This window comes from Corapipo altera, unplaced genomic scaffold, assembly GCF_003945725.1.
Source record: "Corapipo altera isolate COAL_440 unplaced genomic scaffold, ASM394572v1 47, whole genome shotgun sequence".
NCBI classification, from domain to species: Eukaryota; Metazoa; Chordata; class Aves; order Passeriformes; family Pipridae; genus Corapipo; species Corapipo altera.
Genome location: NW_020884897.1, coordinates 2,945,438 through 2,967,710, shown reverse-complemented (window position 1 = coordinate 2,967,710; position 22,273 = coordinate 2,945,438). Strand labels below are relative to the sequence as shown.

Genomic DNA, 22,273 nt, shown 5'->3' with positions numbered 1-22,273 from the left:
GTTGTCTGACAAGTTTAATTCTTCTACAGATTAACACTAAAGCCCCACAATGTCCTTGAAACCACGAGTAGTTGACTTTGATGAAACATGGAACAAACTTCTAACGACGATTAAAGCTGTTGTTATGTTGGATTATGTTGAAAGAGCAACGTGGAATGATCGCTTCTCGTATCCTTTAAGTGAAAAATCTGACTTAATGTGTTCATATGATGTATTTAGCACAGAGGAAGCCCGTGCTACACAACAATTTCAGTGATCTTGATCAGAAGCTTGTTGTAGGGCTCTACCTGTTATTAAGCCTGAAGATCAGTGGATATGTTGAAAGGGATGGAAAATTCTGTGTATTTGGGAAGTATTCTATATGAAAGTCACCATATTGACAAAAAGTCTCAGTTTTAGTCACTTTTAGTAGCTCTATTACTTAGCTTATGCTATAGCTGTTCACAAAAGTGCAGGCCTTGAACGTCCCCTATTCTGATAATGAGGTTTTCTTGTTTGTTTAAATGTGTATGTGGCAGGGGAAACACCAAGGACAGAGAATGCACGTCTTTAAATTTGCAGTGTGGGGAATAGTGAGGTTTTTCTGTGTAAAGATTTCTGCCTCTCCTTTGCACTTCTGTCTGTACTGATGACTAGCATATTAGACATTTCTATAGCAAGGGTTTATTAAAAAGCCTTCTTCCTTTCCCTCCACTGTCATAACCTCTCTATTCTTTACAGTTAAGCCATGATTAAAAGTAATTACTCTTTCTGTGATCAAATGGTCTTGCAGTTCAAGTCAGAGCTGTATCTGTATCGTTGTAGTGAAAGGTTTGCATTTTATCTGTAAAATGGACTTGTAATTTTTTACAAGGTTTAAGTTGCAGTTAACTTCTTTTAAAATAAGTGTAACTGTTCTAACCAGTTATACTGTGCTCTGTGTCTATGTATTCATTAGCCATTACAGTGTGGTGAATAATTAGACAATTTTAGGAGGCTTTGCACCTGTTCTGCAGCAATTATACTGAGTTTGGTTTAATTATAAGGGGGAAGAATGATTTAGACTTATTTATTGATTTGTTAATTCTTGTGGGTGAAAAAAGAAACTCCTGAGAAGATTCTTATATGTGGATTTTTACAACACAAGCTTATTCTGTGTGCAGAAGCTTGACTCTAAATCTCTTCTTGTTCTGAACATGTTACCCTTTCTCAGAATTGCTTTCCCATGTGCCTGTGTTTTGACTGTGTACATGTGTATACTTTAATGGAGAATTTAGTTGCTCATAGTTCTTGTGGACCCTTATTGTGGTGCAATAATCTTTAAGGAGCTCTTTCATATTAAAACTTGGTAATTAATTTCTGGGGACATGGCTCGTCACCTTGTCTTGGAGTCAAGTTCAAGTGACTCCAGAATTTTCAGACGTTTTGAACTAATTAGTTGTGTGCTTATGTGCTGACAAGTTGAGCTACAGTCATTCTTTCTAAGAAGTTTTTGAGGATTTAATATTTCAGTCTTCAACAAGTGGCTAAATTCTGTAGTTTAAAATTCTAAACATTTAGACAAGGGCACCTAAAATAGATTTAAATATAAAATAATAATTGTTGCATGAGATGTTGAATTGATTCCTCTTGTCACACTGTTTCACTTAGAACTTCTTATGTGGAGACCTTGTACACAAGTCTGCTGTTGATCCTCTTTTGGGATTTACTCCAGTTGATTGAACATCAGAAAAGGAATGCTTATGAATAGTGAACTCAGGAAGCAGTCTGGGAAGAATCATTAGGCATGTAATTCTTAAGACCTTACTTACTATCATCTCTTAATTATGGTCCTTGGAAAGTGGTACTATTAGTGCCTGATTTGGCACAGACATGACCCTTTTGGCTTATTGTCTATGGCTGAGTGGCCTGAGGAGTTTGTGTGACTTGTAACTTCCAGCTTGAATGTTGATTGTTTAGTACTTCTGCTTCCTGTAACCAAACTCTGTGTTTTAACACAAACTGCTCACTGGGTATTCAACAACTGGGTGAAAGTGGTAGTTCTGTGCAGCTGGTGTGAAAGCTTTTTCCAGGCTTTATATATAAAGAGACCTAAAGTATTGATGATGTATTTTAAGTAGATTTACCCTTTAAAAAATATGTCATCTTGTTCTTTGTTAACTTCTTATTCTCAGTTAAATTCAATATAATTGGAGTAATCTGTTTCTAGACACTTAGAGAGATTTTAAAGGAAATGTCGTATTAACTCTGTTTTTCAGGTTGCTTAATAAGCACAGTTTAAATAATCTGTCCCAGATTATTTGAATTGTGTTTTAATGAAACTCAGACAGGTTACTTGGTTGATTGTGGTATCAGTTGATCTTTGTACTGTGTGGTTGAAACAGTGATGTGGAAACAAAGGATAAGCTACAGCAAAGAATCAGTTTTCATCTGTACACACGTGTTCTATGAAGTGTTTGCTTTCTCTTGTGCTGCTTGAGACAGCTGAGATCAAATTGAGTATGGAGGCTAATAGTATTGAGGGATGAGAGGCTTGTACTGTGCATATTTCACTTCTAGAACTAATTTTTGCCCCATTAGTTCCCCAGAACTTGTTTGTGTCGAATATAGTGTTTCCTTTGTAACTTATGGTAATGTTATTGTTAAAGGTAGCTTATTTTTAAATAAATCCTTTATCTCAAACTTGAAATTCTTGAATGGCAATGAGCTGGGAACCACAACTGTGTAAGAGTTAAAATCTTCTGGAAAAGATCACTTGAAAGACAATATGTCACTTTATTTAAACAGTGAGTCATCTTGAGACACCTTTGACCTTCAGATTTCCTTTAAGGTTCTCAGCAGAAAGAATTGTGTATGGAGTTGTTTCATTGTCTGGAAAACAAGTGACAGTTACGTCTCTATTTGAGATATTATTTACAATAATTTGGTTATTGTGAATATGTTGTATAACTTTCTAGACTTTGCTGCTAACTGTTCAGTAGACCTGGGAGTGCTCTTTAAGTTAAGAGGCTGCTCAAGCTTGGTTAGAGTGGTAGGTAGTTCATCTGTGCTTTGATAACTACTTTTTACTTAGAACTTTTTCAAACAGGTAGAACATCAGGCTCTTCCTGTTGTTGTCCTGGGTTTTCCACCACCAAATAAATAAGATGGACAGTACCCAGGGAGGATGGTAGCTGTACTGCAAATAGAATTATTTTAAGAGTATGCAGCATCACCACCTGCTTTTTTTTTTTTTTCATTTCTCTGCGTGTTTGTTCTCCTTCCTCTTAATTCGCTGTTTTACAAGGATTCTGTGGTAAACCAGAAACTTAAACATGTGTCTTTAACAAAACAATCAGCCCAAAGAGAAGGAAGAGTAAATAAAGTTCACATGATCACAATTCTTTCTAACTATGAGTCCTCAAGTCCTCTGTGAATTTTGATTCTGTTATGGAAGAAGACCAACAATTGAAAATTTACCCAAAGCTCTGAGTTGGTCTTCTAGAGAAGATCTATTCAAAACCTTCTGTTAATATAGGGTCTTACCTAGATGCTTTTTTAACCCTGAGTTCAGTATTTGTGAACTTTTATGACCATGCATATAGTATTTTCTGGTTGATAGTAGTTTTGTTGTTGTTCTTTCTTAGTTTGGAAGTGCTTAGGTTTGGGTAATGCCTCTCAAATAACAACAGCCAAAGCACTTAAATCACATAAGGCTTTTGATATTCTTGTTCTCAGCCCAGAGTGAAGGCCCTTAAGCAGCAGTTTGGCTTCAGCTTCCTTTCTCACCCTCCAAAACTACATGCTGAACTGGAAGGACAGATGGCTTTCACCATTAAAGCTAAATTATTGAACAGTAAAGGCTTCTTCCTGGTCTTCTAAAGAATGGCAGCACAGGAAAAATGTGCTTTAAGTGTATGGAGTAAAATACCAGTGAGGATTAATGATTCATCTCCCCTCGGAGGTTATTTTTTTTGTTAAGAGATTCACAACATTTTGGACATGACACTGAAGTTTGGATTCTGGACTGAAAGATAGATAAAGGAGCTAGTACAAATAGAGCAAGAATGTAGCAAAGTTACTCTGTAATGTGTATTTCAGTCTCATGATACCTTTTGTAGCAATTCAAAAAAGCTTAATGCCCCAGCAAGTCGCCTTTGGTGTTGCTTTTTAGTGTTTGGTGGATACAGAAAAAGGTGTGAGTTGCCTGTTAAGTGCTTCTGTGATTAGACTCCTAGTTTGCATACCTGCTGAAATTAAACAGAGTGGCATATGTCAAGGAGGAATAACAGATTCAGCTTTCTTTGCTTGCAAGAAAATTTTTTCTCTAGAGTAAGGAAAGGCGTGTTTGGAAGATGTGCATTTTCATGAGGGAGTACAGATATTATTTTCATACTTAAATAGGATTATTACAACTAAGAAGCTTGTTTACAACAGTCAAGTCATCCAGACTTCTAGCAGAAGCCTAGGGCACAGAGGCTAGATTAATTCAGAGATATTTGTTTACTGCTTTCAAATAAACTTCTGTTACTATTTTCTTGTGCTGTTGAGGTGAAGACTGCATCTTTTCTCTAAATTTGAAGTACATTGTTTTTGTAGTAGAGATCCATTATAGTTTTGGTGGTTCAGATAGTGTAGTTGTGGATCTAAAGAGAAAAAAGTCAAGTTCCCTTTGCTTGTGAGTAGCTTACAAAGATTTCTGATTCTGGAGTTTATTTTCTCAAAGATATCTTTGCATAGTGAAGAGGCTTGTGGTCTGAATTGTGTTGAGGATGCATTTGACTACCAGCCATCCTTAGACTGAGAAAATTTCTTGGAGAGGGGAAAGTGTAAAGAACAATTGTTCTTTATAATGTCTTAAAAAAACCATTTCATTCTTCACTATTAATTTAATAGGGGTTTTTATATTTTATTGCTTACAGCTTTGTAAGCTATTGCAGTGCAATTCTAGTTACTGTTACAAAGCAGTGAATGTTGCCTGTTTTGTTTGTTGGGGTTTTTATTTAATAATTCTTGCCTTTCCAAGAAGAATTCTGATAAAGATGATCTATGTGGATGAAATAACTTACACAAGATTAGATTCTGGTGGGGCTCTCTGAGATTCCAGTTGCCCAATGAAGGGGTTTTTTTCTGATTAGTTATCTTACATCAGTATCTTACATCATGCCCACAAGGCTGATATCCTGGTGGGAGTCTGTTGCAGACCACCCAACCAGGATGATGAGGGTGATGAATTATTCTACAAGCAGCTGGTGGATGTCTCAAAATCACCAGCCCTCGTTCTCGTGGGTGACTTTAACCTGCCGGATGTCTACTGGGAACCCCACACAGCAGAGAAGATGCAGTCTAGGAGATTGCTAGAGTGTGTAGAGGATAATTTCCTGCTCCAGCTGGTAAATGAGCCTACCAGGGGTGGAGCACTGCTAGACCTGTTCACAAACAGAGAGGGGCTGGTGGGAGATGTGGTGGTTGGTGGACATCTGGGACACAGTGATCATGAAATAATAGAGTTTTCAATACTCAGGGATGCAAGGAGGGCTGTCAATAAAACCTCTACGTTGGACTTCTGGAGGGCAGATTTCGACCTATTCAGAAGACTAGTCCAGAGTGTGCCATGGGAAACAACCCTTGAAAACAAAGGGGTCCAGGAGGGATGGAGGTATTTGAAGAAGCAAGTTCTAAAAGCACGGGAGCAAGCTGTCCCAGTGTGCCGAAAGGCAAGCTGGTGGGGAACACGACTGTCTGGCTGAACAGGGAGATTTTGAAAGAAATCAGGGTAAAGAAGAGAGCTTACCGATTATGGAAGAAAGGGCTGACTACTCAGGAAGAATTTAGAAATATAGTTAGGTCATGTAGAAAGAAAATTAGAGATACAAAGGCACAACTTGAACTGAATCTCGCCACCTCTGTGAAGGATAACAAAAAGTCCTTCTACAGATACATCAATAGCAAAAGGAGGGGCAAGGAAAACCTCCATTCTTTACTGGACATGGGTGGGAATATAGTTATCAAAGATGAAGAAAAGGCTGAGGTATTTAACACCTTCTTCATCTCAGTCTTCAACAGTAAGACAGGTTGTCCTGAGGACAGCTGGCTTCTGAAGCTTGTAGAAAGAGATAAGAATCTGAACAGCCCCCCTGAAATCCAGAAGGAAACAGATAGGGACCTACTGAGCTGCTTGGATCCCCACAAGTCTATGGGACCAGATGGGATCCACCCAAGGGTGATGAGGGAGCTGGCGGAAGAGCTCTCCAAGCCTCTCTCCATCATCTGCCAACAGTCCTGGCTCACTGGGGAGGTCCCAGATGGTTGGAAGCTGGTGAATGTCACACCCATCCACAAAAAGGGCCAGAAGGAGGACCCGGGAAACTACAGGCCCGTCAGCCTGACCTCAGTGCCTGGCAAGGTGATGGAGCAGATCATCCTCAGTGCAATCACACAGCACCTACAGGATGGACAAGGGATCAGACCCAGCCAGAATGGGTTTAGGAAGGGCAGGTCCTGTCTGACCAACCTGATCTCCTTTTATGATCAGGTGACCCGCCTGGTGGATGAGGGGAAGGCTATGGATGTGGTCTGTCTGGACTTCAGCAAAGCCTTTGACACTGTCTCCCCCAGCATTCTCCTGAAAAAGCTGGCAGCCCATGGCTTGGACAGGGGCACTCTGTGCTGGGTCAGGAACTGGCTGGAGGGCCGAGCCCAGAGAGTGCTGGTGAACGGGGCTGCATCCAGTTGGCGGTCGGTCACTAGTGGTGTCCCCCAGGGATCAGTGTTGGGCCCAGTTCTGTTTAATATGTTTATTGATGATTTAGATGAGGGGATTGAGTCCACCATCAGCAAATTTGCAGATGACACTAAGCTGGGGGGGAGTGTCAATCAGCTGGAAGGCAGGAGGGCTCTGCAGAGGGACCTGGACAGGCTGGAGAGTTGGGCTGATAACAATGGGATGAGGTTCAACAAGGCCACGTGCCGGGTCCTGCACTTTGGCCACAACAACCCCATGCAGCGCTACAGACTGGGGACAGAGTGACTGGAGAGCAGCCAGGCAGAAAGGGACCTGGGAGTTTGGATTAACAGGAAGCTGAACATGAGCCAGCAGTGTGCCCAGGTGGCCAAGAAGGTCAATGGCATCCTGACTTGTGTCAGGAACAGTGTGGCCAGCAGGTCCAGGGAAATGATTCTTCCCCTGCACTCAGTGCTGGTGAGACCACACCTTGAGTACTGTGTCCAGTTCTGGGCCCCTCAGTTCAGGAAGGATATTGAGGTGCTGGAGCAGGTCCAGAGGAGGGCAACTAGGCTGGTGAAGGGACTTGAGCACAAGTCCTGTGAGGAGAGGCTGAGGGAGCTGGGGCTGTTCAACCTGGAGAAGAGGAGGCTCAGGGGAGACCTCATCACTCTCTACAACTCCCTGAAAGGAGCTGCGTGGGGTTGGTCTCTTTTCCCACGTAACTATCAGCAAGACAAGAGGGCATGGTCTTAAGCTGTGCCAGGGGAGGTTTAGATTGGATATTAGAAAGAATTTCTTTACAGAGAGAGTAATCAGACATTGGAATGGGCTGCCCAGGGAAGTGGTGGATTCTCCGTCCCTGGAGGTTAAGACAAGACTGGATGTGGCACTCAGTGCCGTGGTCTAGCAGCCGCAGCGGTAGTGGATCAAGGGTTGGACTTGATGATCTCAGAGGTCCCTTCCAACCTGGCTGATTCTATGATTCTTTTTTTTTGGTAGTATATATTTGTTTTGAGTATATTAAAAATTAAACATGCGTTTGGAGAAAACTGTGAGATGAGAGCTTGACACTGCTCTGTAGACTAAGCTGTCAGCTGTCTGTGTCCTTTACCTCCTTTTTCATGGGCATGTGCTTTTTTGTGGTAAACTAGAGGAAAGCAGATCTTATGTCTTCCTTTAATTAAATTAATCTACTAAATCATTATTTCTACCATGACTGGTTTTATAAAGTGTATTTCTGGTATGGCTGGTCTTTTAATGCCTTGGTTTAGTAGAAAAGCATGACGTTTTAAACTAATTTTTTTCAGAATTAGTTTATTTCCCCATGTGAAGCTTGACCTAATCCTTGCTTGACTTCTCTGAAAGCAAAATTCATAATCATAAATTCTCTTCCTGACAAAGCATCAAGCAACTCTTAAAACTTGATATAAATGTTGCAAACCAAAGGCGTAGCTCTGCAGGGTACTTTAAGGAGAAAATGAGCCTAAGGGTTATAAGTGTTTGCCGCTTTAAGTTAGCAAGTAGAACTGTTTTGTGTGGCTGTGATCTAAACAGGATTACTGAATTTATAATAATGGTTAAAAATGAAACAGGTTTTTTTTTATCCACACCACCATTGTGATTACTTAATTTTCAGTGTCCCCCGAAATTGTTTTACCTGTGGAGTTGGGGGCAAAACGCAGGGACAGTAAATTGTTTTGGACTCTGGGAAGGAAGGCTTGAAGTTGGCTTCACCTGATGTTTGCTCTGCTCTGTATCTTGCCTAATCACATTCTTAACCTAATTAAAGCTTCTTTCCATTATATGAAAAGAGTCTCAGTTCATGTTGGGTGCAAATACAGAGGAAGAGTTGTGCACGAAAGCTGCTTTTTCACTTTGAGATAATGGTATATTATTCGTAGATGGCAAATAAGTGGTAGAAGCCCCATCAGTGTGGGGCTACTAGAAGTTTCAGGATCTTAGCTCTAACATTCCCTCATCATCCACTATTTAAAATTTAGTATTAATGCTGTAAACTTAAATTCTTCCAAACTAGTGCTTACACCAATTCAGAAAATGATCCGGTTTATCTGTTTTGCTTGACTATAAAACAAAACCCACCTAAACTGCATGTGTGTGAGAAAAAAGGGTTCTGTAAATCCTAAATTTTGTTGATATGTTTTCACACTTTAATACCAACCTTGACTTTGAGCCCAGAGACATTTATGCTTTGTGTGTGGCCTATCCTGAACCTCTTGGAGAGAGACTTTATACTGAGACTAAAATTTTTTTGGAAAATCACGTACGCCATTTGCACAAGGTAACATGTACAGTTACTGGTGGGCATGTAGGTTTTGTTTGTTCTTTTTTGACTTCAGGAAGGGGGTTTGTCTGTATATTTTTATGAGACTAAATCGCAGGTGACAGTTCCAGAGACACAATACTTATATATGTGGTGTATGTAACACATATCACACAACATAATATTATAGATCTCTGTTTATGCAACACTAAAGAAAGAATTTTCTTTTTAAGCAAATGGTTACAGTTTATATAATACATTCATTGGTTTGAAAAGTTCTTTCTTTTTTGTTGAATGCTTGTTATCAAGCAATTTACAGAAATGTCTTAATTTTCCAAAGGTACTGTAGTTTGTTGTTAGCCTTCTGTTTCAACAGAAAAGTATCTACTGCACCTTCTTGGAAACTGATTGTATATACTCTGCTAAAACAAACCCAACCAACTTCTGAAATATGGGGGAAATAACAAAAATGCTTGGGAGGGGAGAAGGTAATGGCAAATTATTTATTATGACAAATAACAATATTTGTATACCTGTGTAGTTGTGGGTTAACTTCTGTTTCATCAGCTAAGACAGCGGATTTCATCACAATCATGGTTCGTCATGTTGAGTAGATAGGATGGATGAACAGTGTCTCCTTGTATATCAATAAAAAGAGAAGTAGATTTAAATAAGATGTCTACCTGCCTTTAGTGTCTTTAGAGGGGATAGAGTGCTGCAAATTCTGGATAGTGCTGCTAAATGGCTTGGTGCTATTTTTTGAGCTTATGTACCTGAGTATTTGAGAAGGTGGGCTGGGTGTCTTAGTGGGTAGTTCCACTGGTTGCAGAGAGGATAATTCTGACACTTTGCTAGACTAAATCAGTTCACTAAACTAGCAGAGAGCTCTGCCAAAAAAGTTCTCCCTCATTATTTAGTGAGCTGAATGAGCTCACTTAGGATAATCAGGCAGGTGCCAGCACAGTAGAAGCAGCAGGAAGTAGCGGAAATCACACATCCGTGTTTTAAATTGGCCATCCACCACTTGTCTTTGAAATAATGTTGGAAAAGCTTTGCAAAATGCATTCTGCAGCAGAAGGCATTCTCAATTCTGTTTTGTCTACCAGCTTTCCTCTTTTACATTTTTTTTACTTTTTTTCCCATTTTTTGCATAGGCTTCATTGCTGCTTGAGCCAGATTTTATAATTACAAACTCTAGAGGGAATTATACTTGAGTTCCTAGGATCATATTCTCCCTCACAAATCGTAATAATTAGTTGAAATTGTTGAACTTATTTCTTTGAAGTATAAATATTTTGAGAAGATGAGTACATCAGCAACTTTTTAGTTGATGATTACCTTACGTTTCAAAAGATATGGGCCTAGATTAGCAGAACTTCAAAAGTGCTTTATGTTTATATGTATCTGTGCTTTGGTAAACTTGCATTATTGCATGATTCTTGGTAAGTATAAAGGCTTGTCTATCCAGTAAGGCACACTGATTTTAAATGGTTATAGTTAGGCAATTCCTCCAGTGTGCATGTGGCTAAGTGTATTTAAAACTGATGTATTAATGAGAGAATAATTATGCAAGTTATCCCACTAGAATGATGTAAAAATACGAACCATGCTTATTCAGGCAAGTACTTTTGAAAAGATAAATAGAAAACAATACAGTAGAGAGGATGTTGTTTTTAAATGCAAAATAAAGCAGCTCCAGGTGGTGTAGCTGGTTTACCAAAACTTGGCAGTGTGAAGATATGTTAGTTTTCTGGTCATTGCAACAATGCAACAATTCTGAATATGTGATTGCTATTCCAAAATGATTATCCCATTATAACTTTGAGTATGCATGATATTTTCATACTAATTTTTGGGGTGGGGGTGTGCCTTCACAGAGAGTTCTGGAAGCTGAAGAACAAGTACTGGTTATGTATCACAGATACTGGGAAGAGTATAGCAAAGGGGCAGACTATATGGACTGTTTATACAGGTAAGATTTGCAAAAGAGTTGTTAAACTTTTGAAATTATTACAGTGATCTGCAGGTTAAGTTGAAGAACGTTGCTTAAAGAGGGCAATAGATGAATGTGCCCCAGGTCAGTTTTGAAGAGAATATAGTTATAGTAGCAGAACATGAGCAAAAGGGAATAATGCCTCAGCAGGTAAGTTATCTAAGATGGTTCCTACTCTTTTTTCATTACTAGTATGTTCTACCTGATGATGCAGTGCCAAATGTATTGGTGCTAATCAACCCTGTAGTGAATTAGGTTCTTCTAGAGGTTCTTCTGCAAGGAGGGGATATGTTTTGTTTTTTGAGAGAATGTTTTGGATGAAAGTACTTCTGGAGACCTTAAGAAGATATTCTGCTTTTTATAAAGTGGTTGGAGTTCTTTTCTTACTTCCATGCCTGCTCTGAAAAAAATACTATAAATTAGTTGACTCTGTTGTATCCCAGGTTCTAATTTGTGTAATTCTTCAAGCAATGAAAACTGATTGATTTTTACAGCTAGTAATCTTAATGTTATTTAAAAATAGATTCCTTTAAGATTTAAGTAGGCTTGCATCTGTGCTTCTAACCTGCTAGGCACTATTTGAAACACTACTAAAATGTAAGACACTTTTGAGCAAAATTCATAAAATGCAAGACTAATCACGAGATTGGCAAATGAGACAAATGTTTTCTTTCTTTGGTGTTGATTTTGATTTGGTTTTTTTTTCACCCACTCTCCTGGGTGCATTTTGCTAGGAAAACAAATTTGGATTCAGTTTGAAAACTAAAATCCCACATATGCTTGACTCTAAATATTGGTGATAAAACTGATGAAATAAGAAACAGTTGATCTTAAAGAACCTTCTTCAGTTGTTTTGGTTAGTTCTGATGATAAAAATAATAGATGAAAACAATACTGGACATTAGAGCTTATCAGTGTCTTGGTGCTGTAACTGTTTTCATAGATGTAAAAAATCTGGTCTGTGTACTTTTATTTCAATTAATTGGAGGATTTTCTTATCCAGCAAATTGAAATTAAGTGATTTAAAGAAAAAAAACCCAGAATTTTTAAAATCTGCTCATAATAAAATCCTAAAATCTAAACACACATAGTGCTGCTGTTGTTTTGTTCCGCTTTGTCTTTTTTAAAAGCAGTTGTAATAATACCAGCATATCAATGTATAGCAATTTTTAGTTCTTTATGCTAGTCTTGGTTCTCTTTCTGTATGTACTGATGGAGAGAGAAGGTGTGAGTGAGGGGAGCATGAGGCTTTCCTTTTTAGCAAGTTTAACAAGAAAAAGTAGACTGGCAGCTGTTGGCTTTGTTCACATGGTGGAGGCTGGGAAAAGTACCATCAAGGAGCATGCCTGCTTAAGGCTGGTGTTCCAACTCCTCTGGATATCCTTACAGGTTATGTATGGCAATGGGCCTGTAGCCTTCTGCGCAGACCTGCATTTACAGTTTGTGATGGTTATCAATGATAGCAGAGGGGTTTACAGTTCTCTGTAAGAGTCTAAAAGTAGGTTAGGTCAATGTATTCCAGTTTGTCATCACTGCACTGTCACAAGTCTTCCTTCTTTGGACTCTGTGGTGTCCTAAATTCTTTCAAGTTCACAGGTTTTCACAGCGTGTTTCTCCTTTTCTCCTTTGCTTGGCTTTTGCCTTCCTGCCCAGTGTTGAGGCATCACAAGTCTGGTGCAGCCTCTGAACACTGAATCTCTTCAAGAGCTGGCTGTTTTCAGTGTCTGAAACCGGGCATCTCAAAACTGCTGGTTAGATCAGAAGTTAAAAAAACATTCTCAGTTGTCTCATTTAAGCACTAACATAAGAAATATTGTAAGTGTAGTTATGAACTATATTAAAATTTTTCCCAGTCATCAGGGAAAGGAGAATGGTGCAGTTTAAATATGTTATATTTACTTTATGGAAATACTGGGAATCAAGAGGGATGTTTTCCCAGGTCTTGCACAGAAACCATTTTCTGTTATTTATAAAACTATGCATATAATAGTAAATACTGAATACAAAAAAAATTAACTTTTATAACATTTCTGCAAATTCTTCTCTATAAAATTTGCAATCTAGCTGTTTGCTAGTTATCATGACCTGGTCAGGGATCATAACTGACAAAAGTTTACCCTCTTAAAATTGACAGTACTTCTGTTTTTCAGTCTGAGAGAAATGCAAAATAATAAATAATGGAGGTAGAGAAAATACTTTTAACTTAAAAATATCTGATACTCAGGAGTCTTTTTCCGTCGTTAATAATAGATAAACCACTATCAATCTAATACTAGTCAACTGCTCAGAATTTAGCAGTTATTTTGCATGTATATGTAGGAGTTAATATGGCATGTAGATAGGTTGGTTTCCTACACAAGTGTATTGCTCACCAAGAAAATGCTGGCAGTCATATAGCAGGCTCTTGTTTGATTTCTCAATTACCAACATTGTACTGTTTTAATATGATGTAAGGTCTTTTAAATTAAGGTAATTTATCTTTTCAGGTTTTCCTACAAATGGCACTGGCATTGGTTAAAGGGGGTTATATTTTGTAAACACATTCCACAATTCCAAATCAATTAAAAAAAAAGAACTTTTCCTGTTTTGATTAGAATATCTTCATTTCTATAGGTACCTCAACACACAGTTTATTAAGAAGAACAAATTGACTGAAGCTGATCTTCAGTATGGCTATGGAGGGGTGGATATGAATGAACCTTTGATGGAAATTGGAGAGGTAGGTATCTCTGAAAGTGGGCTGGATATAAACTGTAGTCAGAAGTGCTGCAAGTTCAGCTCTGTCCTTTTACAGTTTTACTTTTTTGTGTCACAGAATAGGAATATTATAGAGTGCGTAAGCACTGAACCCTTTGTAAAATGAGAATACAGTTTTGATGTAGATAAATACTGGCAGGCGAAAAAAGCAAATATGAAAACTATTGGAGAATTTCAGTTTTAAAATATGATAACTGGCAAACACACTTTGGATTATTAAGTGACACTACTATCAAGAAAACATTTTGAGGAAGCAGTAATTTTGGTTTTGGAAACCCTTGAAATATTACTTTTAGGCTTCTATTTCTTGATGACACAAGGTACAAAAGCTTTTTTTTTTGAGATTAGTCTTCTGCACATCTTATTTTCTAATGCAAGCTGTTTTGAACTTCAGTTCAACTCAGATTTTGAAAGAAAAAGTAGATATTCTGTGCACGAAAGTGTCATGTAGGGAGGGTTTATCTTTAAAAAAAAAAGTAATTTGTGGCAGGCACAAGGCTGTTGTCACAGTTACTAGTGGAGAGGCTGAGAGTAATTTTTAAATACTTATAAAATAAAAAATCCTGTCAGCAGTAGGACTACATTCTGAGACTTCGCTCCATGCACAGCAACTATGCAGAAGTGGGATTTGTGTTGTTTGTCACTTGATGACTGCTCCTACCATGAAGTATAAGACAATAAAGCAAAAAGACAATTTTACAGTTAAGAAAGAAGAATTCTTTAAGATACAGTGCTTCAGTATGTCTTTAAAAAGATTTTGAAAACACTTTTTCAGTCTGCATCAGGATAAAATCACAGTCCTGAGTACAGCTGAGTACCAACTTGTTTTTTGAATGCTTGTGTGTGTATGTTTGCTTTGGGTCCATATGTACATACACTGCTAGCTGGAGAATTTATTCTGTCATTATATGTTTTGGTATCTTATTTTTTTCCTTTCCTCTCTACATTTGCCTTTTTCACTACAGTAGGAAGTGAATACCTTTTCTCTTTTGCTTTAGAAGACTAGAGAAAATGCTGCTTTTTTCCTTATTGTCAGAACTTGACCTGTCAGTGATTACAGTTCTGGCTCTTTGATTTCATTGTTTGAAGCAGGAGATCTGTGTTGCCTTTAGTTAAGAGTAAGGAGAGATTGTGATGCATGAGGAAGCACCTTCTGTGCTTCTGACCCAGCTGATGAAGAGGGCACTCACTGCCAGTTGAAATTGCTAATCCTCTGGCAGGTTGGGGATGGACTGAAATAAACTCCAGAAACATTATGTGCTTTAAATCAAGGCATTGTAGGGAAGGAAATTCTCTCTTCTATCTACACTGTCTCCAAGGCTTGCTATTAGTGGCGTCTCTAAAGGCTTATCAGAGCTTGGAAGTGCATATTGCTGCACTGTTTATGGTATCTCAAAATGGCATAAATGTTATTCCTTAGTTCCTCAGACTGAGGTTTAGCACAGTGTATTCCCATGATTGTCAGAGGTAAATCATAGTCCTGTGTGAATGACTGTTAGTTCAGCTGCTTTGGGGGCTGGGAATAGGTCTGGGATTGTTCTTGGGTGATGCTGATGTATTAATGAATTCTCCCCATTTGAGTGCTTCTCCATTCTGAGGTATTGCCCAAAGGATGGTAGTGGCAACTTTTGTCCGTAGCTTTCTGCCCTAGTTAATGTTTACCAAAGAAGAACAAACATCAGACTTGATAAACTTGGGTCTTTTGAGTATACAATTTTTTTCATGTTTGTGGAATCCTGAGTGGGATGGAAGGGCAGTGGCACACTTTTCTTCTAGCTTCCCAGCCATTGTTCCAAGAAGGATATGTTCCTAGCTCATCTTTTGGGCAGGATATGGGGAGGATCAAGATTCTTAAACTGTAGCTGGCAGCCTTTTGGGTTTTGATGAAGGTGTTCAGATGACGATGTCTGAAATTCTACTAATGAGGTTTTCGTTACCTCACTCTGCAAGACTCCTTCCATTTCTCTTTAATAAATACTGTCTTTGTAATCTGTAATAGTGGGAGGTAAAATTTGGGTTTGAGGCAGTAAAGTTAATCTCTGTTCATGACTGATGTAGGATTAGGTTTGTCCTGAAAAGTTATGGAGACTTGAGTCCTACACTCTTGTATTAAATTGCAGCACTGTTTTCGGTGAATTCGTTGCTCCAGTTCACATTTCTTGACCTACAAGGCACTCACCAAGTTTATCAAGTCTCTGGAAAGCATTTTCTCTTTAATGATAGTTCCTGTAGGATTCTATCTTTTATTCCCTGGATTGCACAAGGGACTTTACCAAAAGTCCAAGTATTTCAGTTGTTTGTCACTTTAGAATGGAAGGAATTTCATTTCTCCTTTTTTAGATGACTCAATTATCTGGCCTTTATCTACCCAAGAGCAAATGTGTTTATTTTATATATAGTTCTCTTCAGTCTCAGCATCAAGTTACAGAAGTAATGCCCAGCATTTGTAGAAGAACTGTACTGTCTGTATTGAAGTTTCTGTTTCAGCATCACTCGTATGTGCTAATGAAGCTTTGAGAGCTTTTCAATAACCTCAGACAAGAACATACTTGCTTAGTTCTTCTGGGGTGTGTAACAATAGGTACGTACACAAGACCAGAGGTGCGTATGTGAAGTGTGTGGGCATGGCTTCAAACAGCTCATCATCCCTGTAAGTGTTCCAGACATTCAGAAATTGTTGTCCTAGGAAACACAGAGGATGAGATCAGTTGGTGAAAATAATCTGCCAGTGCTTGCAAGAGATTGCTTCTTTCCTCTCTTATGTTATGGATACATAGTGAAGGATACTGCTTTTCTGAATCGAGCCCCTATCACCAATTTCAGATTCCTGAATTTTCAACAACTCCATGGGTGCCCTGAATAGAAGGTAATTAAGATGTGCCTTCTGGTTTTTTTCTTCCCTCGGAAATAGATTCTGGAAAATGGAGAAAATTGCCACGTTCTGTATTACCAGTCTAGTTGAAGTAAGGTCAGTTCCTCTCTTCAAAGAGGAAAAACTGTCTTGAACTAATATATTGGGTTGCTGGATTGACCAGATTGATCTGTCTGTAGTTTATTTGACAAGAAAATTCCATCAGGAAACTTGAATCTGCTTGAGATTGGTAGCTCCTATGTGAGAAGGACCATGCTAGAGGCCACATTTCAGAAACCACATTGCAGAATAGATCTACCTGAGGTTGATTCTCTTCACCTCATAGGCACAAAAGGTGTCAGTTCTTTTCCTTTTTCTTTCCCCCCACTCTTTTCTGTCTCTTCGGAACTGGCTTCTTTCAGTGTTCTCTGCTGGATCAGTTCCTGTTGTCTTAGGGAAACTTAACTGTTCTACTACTACTCTGTAACAGGCACGACAGTGAAAATCACTCCTAGGACAACTTTGATTTCAAAACATTATTTGTCTTTTGATTTACAAGCAAACTTTTATCTCTTCTTTAACCTGCTTATGACGCAGTTGGGTCAGGTTTGCCTTCTGTACCCTGTATTTCAGCACAGGTTCTGAATAGCTGGTCAGAGCAAATTAGTTTGTCTGCTATTTAAAAGGAAGATTTATTTCACAGAGTGGATCAGGTTGGATACCTATTCAATAGCTACGTGCCTGCTTTCAGTTAAGACATATCTGATTAATATTTTAATTTTTAAAGCTAATGACCTGCTGTGTCAAAGCCTTCTTAGCAGCAATATTCTCTGTATCCTCACTAGATTTTGCAGTGTAATTTTTTCCCAATCTACTACTCACTGGTAGGTGTTTTTGGAGGTCTTATATGTGTGGTTATTACGTGTATATGAGGGATCACATTATCCCCTTTGGGCTTTAAATCTGATTTTGACTTAAATGTAAAAGCTCATTTGAACAATTGCAGGTGTGTTTTTTAAAAATGGTATATTTTGGAAGCAGTTACTTCACCATAAGAATTTGAGATAATTGAGTCCATTTGATTGATTCCTCTAATGATATGTTAGCAGTAGGGTGGCTAATGGTAATATGAAGGTGATTTGTATTCCATTTGAAGTCAGACAGCTTGCCAGTGACTTTGCTTAAGCTGTGTGCATCTTAGTTTGGAGATACTCTCTGTGTGTTGGAGGAAAGGATTCTGTATCTTTGACTCCTGACAAATGGGCTGGGAGACATTCCCTTTTGTCAACTGAGGCTTATTTTGCCATCATTGTTAGAAATACTGTATTTTGTGCTCCAGGTGGAAAGGTGTGTTATTTACCTACTACTGTGCAGATGTTTTGTTCATAAGTACACTCAAAATCTGCCCTTGTAACCAGCTTGCTTAGGGTCCTTATATGCATTTGAGAATACTTGATGGAGTGGAACCAAGGAATGAATCAGTTCTATCAGCTGTGTAGGAAGAATGTAGGCTGGGAAGGACGCATTTAGATACTGCCTGACTAGAAATTCTATGTCTGACACTACTAGTGTACAGATCTGTGTGATCTTCATCCAAATGCAGTCAGATGTTGTGGAAGAAAAATGTGAAAATAATGTATTAATATATTGAGAACAGGCAGGGTAGAGGGGGGTGGGGAGGGGAGAATGACAAAAGAATTAAAAAAGGAGGAAGGTTATCTAAAAATTTAATTTTTAAAATCCTGAATGAGAAACGATGTCATCTTTGATATTGCTCTGGATTTCATTGGGTTTCTATTTGTTTGGGTTTGTACTTTTTACTGATGTAAACTTGTGTTGTGTCCTGACAGCTAGCTCTTGATATGTGGAGAAAATTAATGATTGAACCACTGCAGGCCATCCTTATTCGGATGCTCCTCCGAGAAATAAAAAAGTGAGTGTTTGATTGTTTTTTGTTTTAACATAGTGTGGGGGAGGGGTATTGCACTGTTTTTACTTGGAAAAGTCTGTGGATTTTGAGTGGATTCTTTTGTGTTTGGTTTTGTTAAGGTAACTTCTTACCTAATGATGATGGTCTATCAGCTTTTCTCATTGTAGCTACATATTTGTGGCTTGCATGTGTAGAAAAAGGCTCTGAAAAGAAAACAGTCCATTCCCTGTAGCCTCAGGGTAGTGATCTTCTCTGTTTCAGCAACTCTTCTTCCTTCTTATCAATGAGATTGGGGAGGAATTAGAATAATTCTCCAGGTCCCATAGGATGCCTCTTGCCTTTTTCACCACCTGATGCTGACTGCTTGTGGCTTCTGTGCTTTCAGTAAAGTTAAGGACCAGGCCTTGGGCAAAGATTTGCCAAAGCCAGAGAAACTGTTTCTTTGCATGGGACCCAGAACAATTCTTTCTTATCTGCCAGGAAGACCAGGCTTGTGGGTTTCTGTTGTTCAGATGAGTGCTTCACTTAACAGTCCTGCTTCTTTACTTGAAGGAAACGGAAATAATTATTTTTTTGCACTTTGAGGGGAAATTATTATTTTATTTCTGAATACTTTTTTTTTTACTTCTAAACAAAGTAACCTTCTAAACAAAACCCTGGTAGCTACAGGGCTTGAGACTTTTCAAGTTTTGATTTAAAACTTCTGTTAAACTCCTATAGGACCCTTTTATTTATACATAAACAGAAATACTGAGATTTACTACAGATCTTGTGTATAGTTTTAAGTTCCATCAGTTTCTACAATTCTTCTGCTATATAGCGTAGCTCTGGAGTTGCTGATGACTGGGTTTTTTAAGTGATTACTCAATTGACCAGACTAGTGTAAGTAAACTGAGAGAGGTAATTTGACTGGTTGAGGTTCCTTTGACATGCATTTGATCAGATAAAAACTATTTATAAGGCATTAAAAACATAATTTTAAGATTTTATTTTAATTTTTCATTCCCAAGTGATATGTGTCTTGGATGGCATTTCTGAGACCAGGAAGTATTTACTTGCTTTCAGTTGTTAAACTGTAGTGCCTTTGTAACCAGGGCTGATACTACTTTATCCATATATTTATGCTGTAACAATTTATTTTATTAAAGGAGGATTCCCTAATTGACTGTGAAGAAAATTCTCTGTTGTTACATCAGGCACAGGAATACTGAAGACTTGTTTTAGTTGATGTGTGTATTTCACTGGTGGGTGGGAGTGGAAATGTGTGTAAAAACCTTTTTCAACAGAGACCTGATGCCTCTTAAGAGTAATGGTGTGTATTTACCTTGAGGCTGACTGCAGACCTCACAAGGGTGTTTAGATCAAGGCTGTCACTGGCTTTGGAGGAGGCTTGAAACTGTAACAAGTTGACATTATTTGTAATTAAACTATTTGGAAAATTTTAAATAAAACTTGAGTCATTGTCTGTGATAGTTGGATCTGGATTTCCCCCCCTTCTTTATTAAGTATTCTTTTATGTGATCTCAAAGAAGTTAATGCAATTCTGCTTCTCAAAATACGCATATAACTATTCATACTAAGTTTCTTTTAGCCACTTTGTGATCTGCATATCATTTAATGAATTATATGAGAGAGAACTCCTTATAGCTTTTTTTCCTGCTATCATGAAATTTAGAGTTCACTGTGTGGATTCTGAGGATGACCTTTGCATGTAACTCTAGGCTGGTTGCTGTTCTTTGCTGTGATTTCAGTGGTCAATACAGTTTTTAAGAGGCAAATTTAAAGACACTGCTGCAAGTGACTATTAAATGTCTTCTAGCATTGTATTCAGGAGTTCAGGGATTAAACAAAGTCTTTGGAGAAATGGATGTATATCCATAAGTTATATCTGTCAGAGATGCAAGAATATACATGGGCATAATATTACCTAAAAATTGTAATAAAATTACTAATACATATATATGCTTAAAACCTGCTCTATAATATACCTTCTTAATAGTACTTGTGTGTGCATGGTTCTGTTTATTACAACACCTCTAAGAAACTAAAATATATGTAGATGGGACAGTTGAACTACTTCTAGCAAGAAGATTTTGCATAGCCTGTGACGATATGTGGAGTTGATAATCAACACTGTAGTCAACTGGCTGCATATAAAACTGTGTTTATTACTGTACTGGAAAAGGTAGGGGAGCAGAGCCACAGCTTTTTCTTTCAGGTGTATTTACCTGAAATCAGTGTATTTACCTGGAATTTTAGAGAATTCTAAAATTTTGAGCACATTGACCTTTTAGAAGCTATAAGCTTGTGCAATACAGTACACATTAAAAATAACAACAATCTTCTTTTGGTACATGAAAATAAAGAAATACAAGTAGTGACTTGTGGTTCAGCTAAACAAAATGACTAAACTGATCTAAGAGTTTACTGATGCCAAAAAAGAGCAGGCTGTGCTCTGCTACCTTTCATGTGCTGAATTAGGTGCTCCTCTAGTCCCTTAGTGAACCAGCTCAACTGCTAATTTGGCAGAAAACCATCTTGGCTGTTATTTCTCCAGATTGGCACAATGAGTCAATTCAGCAAAGAATTAGATGAGTGCCAAAGCAAAGCAAGAGAGATAGAGAGGCCTGTGACTGAGCAAAAGGGAGCAGGGTTAGCCCCCTTGAATGGCAGAAATTCTTAAATCATGTAGGTCTGTCTTGTCTGACTGCACTAGTTAATATAGAGTTCTGAATATAACACACTTTCTCCCCCCTCCCTCTAGCCCAAGCACTCCTCCTACAAGGCAAGCTGAATATCAACTTAAGCATTTTTGTTCCAACACAACAGGAAGCCGACAAGATCTTGAATTGTGAGAAAATTCATCTATGAAATTCTTAAGCAGAAATAATTTGGAAATTATTCAGGTGCTATCTCAAATGACAGTGTGATTAGTACAGACTAACCAGGAGAGGCTTCTCTGCTAAAGATAACTAACACTTTCTAACTAACTGAACCTATTCCTGTCTAAGCTGATACGTTATTTATACCATTTGTTTGAAATTAAAGTTATTGGAAGTTATCTTTTTTAAAAGTATTCAGAATGGGCTCTTCTAATTGAGAGTGAATTCTCTAGTTAATTGACCTGAAAAGACCTTTGGTTTGACAGAGCAGAGCAGTTCTTTTGAATGATGGAATCTTCTTTTAATAAATCCAGTATTTATTTTTGTACCTTAAATTTTAAAAATGTTCTTTGAACTTGTAGTAGTCATACACTGTACAACACATGTTGGACATCCACTGTTAGCTTTAGTCTTAAGACAGGAACAATATGGAATTAATATTAAGCAGCACAACATCCTTTAGCTTGTGTTTTGTAACTTTTTCCATTTTTTTTGAAAAAAGAAACTTGTCATCACCTAAATTGGTGGAACTTGTGTTTCTAGCACTTTGTTTTTATCCATGTTCCTCACCAAACATCATCATTCCCTCGTATCCTCCCAGATATCCTGTGATATCCCTGCTTCAAACTGTGCAGCAGCTGCTACGTAGCTCTAAGCATCCCTATTGCTTGCTGACTACTGTCAAGAAGGAAGATGTACATTTGATACTCTGCCTTGGTGGAGTCCCCTATTTCATTTTAGTTTGGCAGTTGCTCTTACTACTACAACTTTCATGAAAGTCGTCTTTGAAACTTCTCAAATTTTGTTGAAACTAGTCATTTGCATTACAAATTCCTGGGAGCAGAGCACTATTAGTGTAAATAAAATCCTGAAGCTGCACTTGTTTTCGTTTAT

At 38.1% G+C, this 22,273-nt stretch overlaps 1 protein-coding gene across 2 annotated transcripts in view; it reads left to right on the top strand.

The window, feature by feature from the left end:
- CUL2 (cullin 2) overlaps positions 1 to 22,273 on the top strand; it is a 42,873-nt gene continuing 20,600 nt past the window's right edge. The window contains exons 1-6 of one of the 2 annotated variants that reach the window (XM_027648493.1): positions 1 to 168; positions 8,882 to 8,984; positions 10,844 to 10,938; positions 13,573 to 13,678; positions 18,418 to 18,500; positions 21,262 to 21,348. In XM_027648493.1, the coding sequence (XP_027504294.1) occupies positions 50 to 168; positions 8,882 to 8,984; positions 10,844 to 10,938; positions 13,573 to 13,678; positions 18,418 to 18,500; positions 21,262 to 21,348 (593 nt within the window). In that variant the 5' untranslated portion in view covers positions 1 to 49. The remainder of the gene's footprint in view (positions 169 to 8,881; positions 8,985 to 10,843; positions 10,939 to 13,572; positions 13,679 to 18,417; positions 18,501 to 21,261; positions 21,349 to 22,273) is intronic. The other variant, XM_027648494.1, reaches the window with a different exon arrangement.